This window comes from Numida meleagris, chromosome 5, assembly GCF_002078875.1.
Source record: "Numida meleagris isolate 19003 breed g44 Domestic line chromosome 5, NumMel1.0, whole genome shotgun sequence".
In the NCBI taxonomy this organism is placed as follows: Eukaryota; Metazoa; Chordata; class Aves; order Galliformes; family Numididae; genus Numida; species Numida meleagris.
This window is the reverse complement of record NC_034413.1, coordinates 3,733,583-3,743,252: the sequence shown is the minus strand read 5'-3', so window position 1 is coordinate 3,743,252 and position 9,670 is coordinate 3,733,583. Positions and strand designations below refer to the sequence as shown.

At 41.3% G+C, this 9,670-nt stretch overlaps 1 protein-coding gene across 1 annotated transcript in view; it reads right to left on the bottom strand.

Annotated features, from left to right (window-relative positions):
• Nucleotides 5,519-9,670, bottom strand: part of CPXM2 (carboxypeptidase X, M14 family member 2) — a 65,501-nt gene continuing 61,349 nt past the window's right edge. Inside the window, exon 13 of the mRNA XM_021399889.1 lies at nucleotides 5,519-5,924. Within this exon, the coding sequence (XP_021255564.1) occupies nucleotides 5,671-5,924 (254 nt within the window). The 3' untranslated portion in view covers nucleotides 5,519-5,670. The remainder of the gene's footprint in view (nucleotides 5,925-9,670) is intronic.

Sequence of the window (9,670 nt, the reverse complement as noted above, 5' to 3'; positions counted from 1 at the left end):
GATGCAAATTAAGTGAGAGTTAATGATTAAAAAAATTAAAATATCAGATGATTGATATAACTGAATATGATAATAGGAGGGAATAGTTGCTGTTAGCTCTAAAAAGCACCGGTATTTCAGAATATACAATAGAGATCTGGAATGGAAATAAACTGAAATTAAGAGAGAAAGCTTTCTTTCCATAACTATGATTTGGTATTACTATTGGAAGATATGCGGAGGAAGTATTTTGCTTTGTTTATTGTGCAGAAAAGAAAGTGTTTTGTTGTTTTTAAAACAACATCTTGCTAAATTTTCAGTGTCTTCTCCGGGAATAGTATGAGGCTAAAGTTGTAGGCAATGGCAGAGCAGCACGATGCTCCCGTGCTATATTCTGCCATACTTAAGAGAACACAGTGTGTGAGCCTGGCTGGTGGGAATGGGTGAGTGCTTGAAAGGTCTATGGGGATCATTTAGTAGAGAGAGCCAAGCAAAGTGGCCTGAGCGTAAAGCTGTGTGGAATGCTGTTTGATCCAACCTGTGCAAACCACCAGGCAGAGGGAAGGCGAGGATGGATGTAAGCTCTCTGAGCCTGGCCCTCTGGGTCGCGTTATTAAAGGTGCTTGCGCAGCTGAAAAGGCAATAGCATGGAAACACAGATATATCAACCATCTTTATGTTCATTTTACAAGCATTCCGAAGTCCAGTTCTTGGCATTTTTATTGATAAATGTGTTCTTTTCAGCTAACAACGAGTTAAAATGATATATCAAAAGTCATGCAGGGAGCACAGCCCCTCTGAAATTCATGAAAGGCATAAACCTGTCCTTTTGCTGCCTGATGAGCAAGGAGCATGGAGTCATTGGGAGAACACCATTTAAAAATGTCACGTGACGCAGTAATCCAAATCTCCACAGGGAAGAAAAAAACCCCATAACTTGATGGGTTAAGAGGACAGAGGAACTACCACAAAAACCTATGAACAAGTTGTCCTAGAAATCTGAAGGTGAAGTTGGTGGGTTTGCAAGTCCCACCTAGACATAAATGGGCAATACAAACTGTACAGCGATGGAGATGGCAGAGAATGGTTATTTAGTGACTCGCTGTTCCGGGAGCATTCACCGTGATGGCTTCACTGACCATAAATTTTGCTGCTCAAAAATCTTATTAAAGTGTCACAGTGAAATACAAAAATGTCATCTCAAGCTAAATGACCTTTAAAAAGAAATTAAAGATGAGTAAGCATATTAGGCTACGTGTACAGATGTGATTTAAGCTTGGAAAGTTGAGGAAATGTTGGAATAAAGATCTTCACCATCCACAGGTTAATTACCTGAAGCTTAAAAACAATCACAGACTGCATTAAGGACTGGTTCACCTATTATTGAATGGGGCTGAAAAAATTTCACGTCACTGTGGTAGCACCAATAAGCACGTGTAAAAGTGGTACTAAGATTATCAGTGAAATCAACTGTAAAAATCACTTCCCCCCTCTCCATGTGTGCAAGAGTGAGAAAGAAAGAAGATGTGAGTCTTGTGCTCTTAATAAGAAATAGGGCACTGCTGTTGGATGGCTGTAGGCGTACACATAGCTGCCTGCCCTGCAGTGCTCCCATGCCAGCCCAAAAATGCGTGGCCACAAGAGGTGATGTTGCCCCAACTTATGCCACTGGCACAGGCTTGTACACTTCTTCACACCTGGCTGCTGGCTGAATTCATGTGGAGATCATTACAAAAGCAAGCAATAGAAAGTCACTTGTGCCTCCAAACTTGGGCATTTATATGCCAGTCTTAAAGGTTTAATTAAGGAAAGGTGTTGGTGTGGAACCACTTGTACTCCACTCCAAGTTAACCCGCCTTTGTTCAGCTGTTTCTCACAAAGGTCAAGCATCTACTGCAGGCTGATGAGAGACGAGTAAATCTGGTTGTGTAACTCTGTTACTGACAGCTAAAATCCATACTTCGGTAAGATGTCCCAGATTCTCTGAAAATATGAGCTGAAGTTAGAGCGAAAAATAATGAGCGGAACTCAGAGTGAAAACAACTATACATGGATCATGGAAGGGAGAGAAGGTGAGAGAAATTGAAAACACCCAGCAGGCATAAAATAACCCATGAAAAATTGCATTTCTTCCCCAGCATCGTTGGTAACTTCGTTTGCATTCATTTTTATCAGCGTGTTTTATCCACACAGAGTTCAACCTCACAATCAAAGGCACAATCGGATAATGCTAACAGTTTTCTGATTAAATTTGAGTTAGAGATTACCACGATTCAGTACATCCATCCCAACAGATGTAAGTAGATAGAGTTTTAGTAGATACAGTACTATTGGCTTCAGCATTCCCAAGCTGATTTGCCAATAATGAGCTCTGTCTTCCAGAGGTTTGCACGCTTGTAGTAACTAAGATGGATGAGAAAAACAGACACGTGGTGATAGAAATTATGATCATTATAGAGATTAATTAATGTGTAACTGGATGCCACGGCACAGGTACTCCAGGCAGTGGTCTCGTGCTGAATTTTGTGATCGCAGGGGCTCTGCATGGGAGCAGATGACTGATGGCTGGTATTATCAAGGAGAATGGAATATGTCCTGTTTTAACCTTTTATTTGTTCAACCTTTACTGTGTGGGTGATGTTGAATTTCTTATTACTTGGAAGAGATATTTTTTCCCCTTTATATCAGGAATGATCAAAGCTTGGCAAAGTCCTCATATCAGTAGCTGTTAAAATGGATCTGTAATTATATAAGGAGTGTATCTATCCTCCAGTTTTATTTCCTGTTGTTTCTGCATTTTTTCTCCTACAACAGCAAAAGCAAAGGAAATAAAAACAAAAGAATTTAGAAAAAATCACCTGTTCTAAAGACATGGAAAAGATAGACAACTGTAAAATACTGACTTTATTGGTTTGCTGTTGGATCTATCTAGAGATTAAATAGCAGTGCCATGTATTTTTCTTTAAGTGAATATTTAGTTCCCAAGTGCATAACTACAGTAATAACTAGGGCACACTCCATTTTGGTATTATTGTATTTAGGGCAGGCATAAGTATCCTGTCTCAGCATGAGATGTTCACACGTCTGAAGTTATTCCTTTTGAACTGGAACGTTTGGTCTAAAGGTGCTGAAAAATAAAAATAATTGCACTGATGAGTGCACTCGATGGCTGTTAGGCCATTTACTTAGTAATGCCTGGATCAAAGTAGGGTGAGGTCGCCTGCATTATTGATAGTGCTGCTGGGCTCAGTACGTGCGAGCATGGCCATTGCTAGCACAGAGCACCAGGGCCACCATCTTCAGCATCTGATGGTACTGATGTCTTAGTAATCAGGGGCCATTTACTTTTAGCTCACAGATATCAAAGCATTTCTCATCAGATCTGTTCCTCAAGTACAAATATGTGGTGGCTGAGGTAACCTCATCCCTGAGAACAGAGCACGAGGACCTTTAGATTTGCAAAGTACATTATTTCAAAGTAGAAAGAACTGACCTGCCTGCTCTAAGTCTGTCCGGCTACTGGTTTCCACCTTCAGTCTCCAGCTATCAGTGATTCAAATGTGGCTGCTCAGCTCCCTGTATGACTGTTCACACACCCACCCCCCGCAAAAAACCTGAGACTTCATAGGACTCCATAGAAAACCAAACAAAAGACCTTCATCGGATCATAACACAGAAAACCTGGCGTTGTGGTGGTGGCAAAACCTATGTATGCCAATGAATGAGCCAAATTAGCAGGAGTACTGATATGCTGTCACTACTCCATTATTCCCCAAACATTTCTCATCACTACCCAAGAAAAGAATGACATCTCAGCTGCTAAAAAGCCCTTCTTGACAACGGTGCTGTTACATTTGCAGTTCAGAGGAAATAAATGGACTACAGAATGTTGCAAAGGTGGTAAACAGAGTGACATAAGTAAAATGTAATTCAAAATGCTAATGCAATGATTGGATTATTTGTTTGAATCTATGATTTAGTTTAAACAGTGCTGTCAGTGGAACTGGAGTTCCATAATTTCAGTTGTAGAGAATTATGCGTGCACTCTGCTATTTTCTTTGTTCCCTCGCTGTCACACAGATTGCTGTTATTTAATGGTATTTGCAGAACAAGGATAGGCTGGAATTGTCTAAGAAATTTAAGAACAGGGCTATTTATTATGTAAGGGTTCATGATTATATTATTCACTCTGCCATATTTTGCCTTTTGTGTTTGCAAGATTCTTTGCTGAGAAAAAAAAAAAATAGATGTAGTACAGATGGCACATAATAATCTTACAGTAAGTTTTCTACTCACAGTTTATTCCTCCTCGGTCTTGAATAATGGTTGGGTGAACATCTTTTCCAAGAATCACGTCAGTATAGGCAAGCACAGTAATGGCAACTAAAAGGTTCTAAACAGGACTCTATGTGGAAGTGCACACTGCAGCCCCACTACCATGCATACTAGAAATGTTTATTTATCCACGGACTTCTGACTGGCTAAAAAGCTACAGCTGGCCCTTCTTTTGGTACAACCAAGGTCACGACGTTGAAGCTAACAGAGCAAAGCTGATTTCCACCAGCTGATGGTTTGACCAGTGTTTATTTAGTTCATTCTTTCCCAGATCCGATCTGCGCCTTTCCCAAACCTCAATCCCATCCTGCTGTACAACTTTGTTACTTAAAAGCCAATAATAAAGCACAAGTCCAGCTCTCAGAGCGGCGAGGCCAAGAAAGCAGCAGCTGTAGTGGCAAGATGAGCAGACCATGCAGAGGAACACGAGTCCCTGCCACGTTATGGAAGACAGCGACGTGAGGTGTGCGTGAGCACAAAGGTGCTTATAGGCAGACCAGAATTGAGAAGAAAGATGCTGTCAGTGGATTTTGCCCATACCCAAGCCTGCATCCACAAGGAAAGCTTCATTTCAAGTCTTTTTCCTGTGTCAGAGAGGAGGTGCTGTGGCTGCAGTGGTCCTTATCCAGCGCCCTTTCTGTTAGGTGTAGTTCAGAGTGAAAACACAGCCTTGAAAACAGAGAAAACTCTTGGCACTAAGTTCTGGAGTCACCAGGCGTTCTTGAATACCAAAACAGAAAAGCTGAGTTGGGTTATTTGCTTCAGGATATTTTTCCCCCACAGATTACAATGCTTGTCAAAATGTGGATTTACAGGGAAAGGGAGATCAAAATTTGGACAATTTTAATGATGCTCAGCAGAAGCTGTGCCCTCTCAGCTTTCCTCCCATTTCAGAATAAAATTTAAAGATTGTCATAACTTTTTTGAATTGCAAAAATATATCAATTTTATACTTCAGAAACACTGTGTTTGTTTTTTTTTTCAGTCAAAAGCATTTCTCATTTACAAATATCTTTTTTTTCCCCCCTTTGCTACTTTTAAAGAAAACAGATTTACATAGGATTGAATAATCCACAGGCAAAAAAAAAAAACAACAAAAAAACCCAAACCCATTTCAACTCAAAACATCTTTTCATTCTTCCCACCTCTCCCCCCTCCACACCGGGGCTTATTTCACTTCAACTCGAACCAAACTTTGCTTCCATTTTTTTTTTTTTTTTTTTTTTTTGCCACACTGACAAACCCACATCCAGCTCCACTAACAGAAAGGCCTCAGACGGGAAAATGCGTACGAAGGGATGGGCTATGCAACTCTCACTACTGCTACAGCTGGGCTGATGTCGGCTGGGCCGGGCTCTATCTGCGCTGCCGCCACTGTCGGGCCCGCTGCCGGAGCCGCCGCAGGGACAGGCTGATCGGCTGCTTCCCGAATTTCTTCATGATTTCCTTGATCCTCGCCAGGTTGGTTTTGGAGATGGTGAAGTCGCAGCGGGTAGCTCCCATGTCGTAGCCCACCTCGCAGGTCTTGGTGGCGGTGGTGTAGCCTTCTGCTTTCACACTGACCATGTATTCCCCCGGGTTGAGAAGGCGCCAGTAGTCCCCATCAGATCCTGTTTGGAAAAGGGATGCTTTTAAGACAGGGCTCCTTTCTCCTGCAGTGCGTACTGGTACCCAACATGGGCTGGTACCCAACATGGGTTGGTACCCAGCCCAGGCTGGTGCCCAACGTGAGCTGGAGGTTGTTTTTCAAAGGACACAAGTAGAGATGAGATGCTGGACTGGCAATTCTGCATCCCTCCCTCGCAGCCACCCAGACCTTGTAGCTAACAATCAAACTCATGGCATGCTTGAGGCCATCACAGAAACCCAGCAATCCCTTAATACAGAGGAATTTCAGGGTAAAATCTAGCTATACGAGCTACCCAGCCCAAGAGGCAAGGGGAGTGGGATGCACTCCTTGCCATGTGTCCCCTAAAAATCTTTCTTCTGGAGTTCCAATAGGAAACCTCACACTGGATGGGGTTCTAAGCAACATGATTTGGCTGTAGATGTGACTGTTCATTGCAGGGAAAGTTGGACCAGATGGCCTTTAAAGGCCCCTTCCAACTCAAACCATTCCCTGATTCTGTGATCACCCTATGCAGTGAACCACTTCTCAAAAAATAGTGGGAAAATACGTTCCTTATTCTGAATATATGTTTATGCCTTAAGAAGAAATGTTCCTCATTCAGTGATACAACATGGACACGTGGTGTTGGACCTGGCTGTGGGCAGATGTAACTAGTTGGGCTTGTACATGAAAATGCAAACAAAGCTTCCATGTGCAAGACAATAGAAATTAAAAATCCATCTAAACTTTTATTCCCTGTTCAGTCTTATGTAAATTTAAATACAAACTAATCCTACTTCCCCCCCAAGGTATTCCTCTAGATAGTAAAATACACACAGGTCTAAAGGAGATGTCTCCAGTGGAGCCAAGCAAGAAGTTCAAATCTACTGCAACAAGAGCAGTTCACTCCCAGAAAGGACCACCTTAAAATGAACACACAGAGATTGCTTTCATGTGAAAGCATGGGGAGGAAGAGCAAAAAGGGGTTAAAATAACACATGGTAGTCACACTGTTCCCCGGGGAAAACTGAGGGAAGTGTTGTTGATGTGAATGTAGAGTTGCCAGCACGTGGGTAAGGTGACAGCCTCGTGGCAGGAGGGTGGCTATGAGGCTGCCCCATGGCACACGTGCCCCTCCTTCTGCCAGCCCTACAGGAGAACATGGCACCAACATTTTCTAAACGATAGGGGAAAAAAAAAAAAAAAAGACAACAGGTTTCAATCAAGCATGCAATTCTATATATAAATAGAAGCACAGCATCTCTTGTACAGAGAGGGATTTTTGTTTGTTTGTTCTTGTTTTTAGCTCTAATGACAGCTGACAGCCTTACTACCACTAGCCTTGGGTTGCTTGCAACGCAGTGTTGCAAAAACTAAAGATCATTTGGGTACAAATATGATATTTGGGAAAAGATCAGACTAGCTGGCCTTGGTTTAAAGAAATATGATTTTAATTTAGGGCATGGTAAAAATTTGCAAATAGCAAACCTTAGCAAAAGAGAAATATGAACTATACTGTGGTATTGCAGCCTCTGACTGCAAATATGAAACTGTGCGCGAGCACATCTGTATTAGTTCTTGCACAGTACCTTGCTTAGGTTTTTCTTTCAGCCACCGTGACCCACTGTGGGGTTATGGCCAAGGTCCAGATTTCCTATTTTTTAGGATCTTAGGGACAGTGCTCTTAGAATGGGCTCTCTGAGGATCTCCTTGTTTAGTTGTTCTCCCTCACTGCTGGGTTTGTTGGTACCTCAACCAAAAGAAAAAAAACTGAAAGCTGTCCACATTCCTTTAATTTCTCCCTAAGGGCCCATTTTGAGCTGTAGATGCCCCTCAGCTCTGGCAGTTTCGGTGCTCCCACTGTGGCTCCCCATGGGCTCAGCTTGCAGCCATGCTGTATTATACTCTGCAAGGGAAAATGAGTGCTTAGGAAAGGGATCGGGTTCCCACTGTTGTGTCCACCACCCTGTCCCTGGGGATGCTGCCTCCCCGCCCCAAGGCTGACCCACATTTTTCTACCACATTTAATAAGCAGTTTATCACAGCCCCACCCAGGAAAACATCTACACGTTGACACACTACTGGGAAAACATTACAACACTGGATATTAAGCTGTGAGCAGGATGCATTTCACTCTTTCAGCCTGGTAGGATCATGGCGGTGATGGGTTGATGGTTGGATTTGATGATCTTAGTGGCCTTTTCCAACCTTAATGATTCCATGACACTAAGATGAACCCTATTTTAAAATGAAGCAGTTAACATAAATGTAGCAAACTTTATTAATTTAAATACCTTATAAAAATTGTCCTAATACTCTGTTACCTGCAAAAAGGTCCCCAGAAAAGCAAGTCATGGTGCTGCATGCCCAATGCATATAAAAACTAAAACCTAACTTTTCCTTGCTGAAATGCAGCCAGCAAGGAGAAAAAAGAAGGGAAAGTTCTAACACTAGAAAAACGCCTGGCCGAGACTAATCATATTAAATACTAACTTAGATGCTACTTCAAAATCTTTGAGTTTGGTTACATAATGTATGCTGAAAGCACATCAAGTTTACCAAAATATTCATAATTTTTTTTCTCTGAACATTGTGTGAAATTAAATTAATTACGCTTAATTGCAAAAATCACACAGAAATGCACAAGTCTTTGAACTCTGGTACAGGCTCCAGTACAAAATACTTTACTAGAAGAGATCTGTATATTTCCTGGTCAAGACTTGCTTTGAGATTTCCAAAGTATACAAAATCAGAAAATGTTTCACCCTTCACTAAATATTCCAGGTTTAGTAATGTCTTAATTGTTTACTATGTGCAGCTGGTAGCAAGCAAAATGCAACCCTTTGCCAAGTACTCAGAAAGATTCCACCTAAGTCTGATTTAAACCATGATAGCCATGGTAAATCAGAAGCATTTTGCAAACTCCTCTCCCTTTGTGATGGAAATTCCACTGATCTCTGCTAGTGGGAACGAGACAGTATAGTTTAGGGGCATGGTTAGTGGGCATAGTGATGATGACTTGACAGTTGGACTTGATGATCTTCATGGTCTTTTTCAACCAGAAGGATTCCATGATTTTAAGACAACCCAGAAAACTGACTGCATTTGCAACATCTAGAAATAAAGGCACCCAGTGCATTCCTTCACCCAATTGATGAGCTCCTTTCCAAAGGTTATCTCAGAGAACAGTCCACATCTAATCGTAACATCATATAGAATCATAGAATGATTCTAAATCAAATATAATTACAGTTAATCAATAATTGCATCTGCATCAAGAGAAAATGGCATAATCTTCCATAAAGCTCTTGCTCTCAAAATCAATAATTCCAAATAGCCTATTAATATTGTCAGCTTAGTGCCGCCAGTCTCCTTTTCCCATAAGACATATTCTACTTCCAAGAGAAAATAAAAAAGTGATTTCTGGGCACATGTGGCGAGAGATTTTCTCAAACAAATAAATGTTGTTAGAAGGCCTTTGCATACAATTTTGTCTGCTCTGCAAGGTAGTCTACGATGTTGATGCACCAAAGAAACAGCAGGTACCTCACAGCTCAGCTTGCTTTAAACAAAAGTTACATCAATAAAGATAGTGGCCATAACACTCTCCTCCCATTTGGACTATTTTTATATCAATTCAGAGGCTTAAATGGATTTTTTTTTTCATTTTAATAGGTATAGAAGAAAGGACAATGCCAACAATTTGCCTTCTTTCTCAAATTTTATGTGGAACTTTAGCTTTTTGTC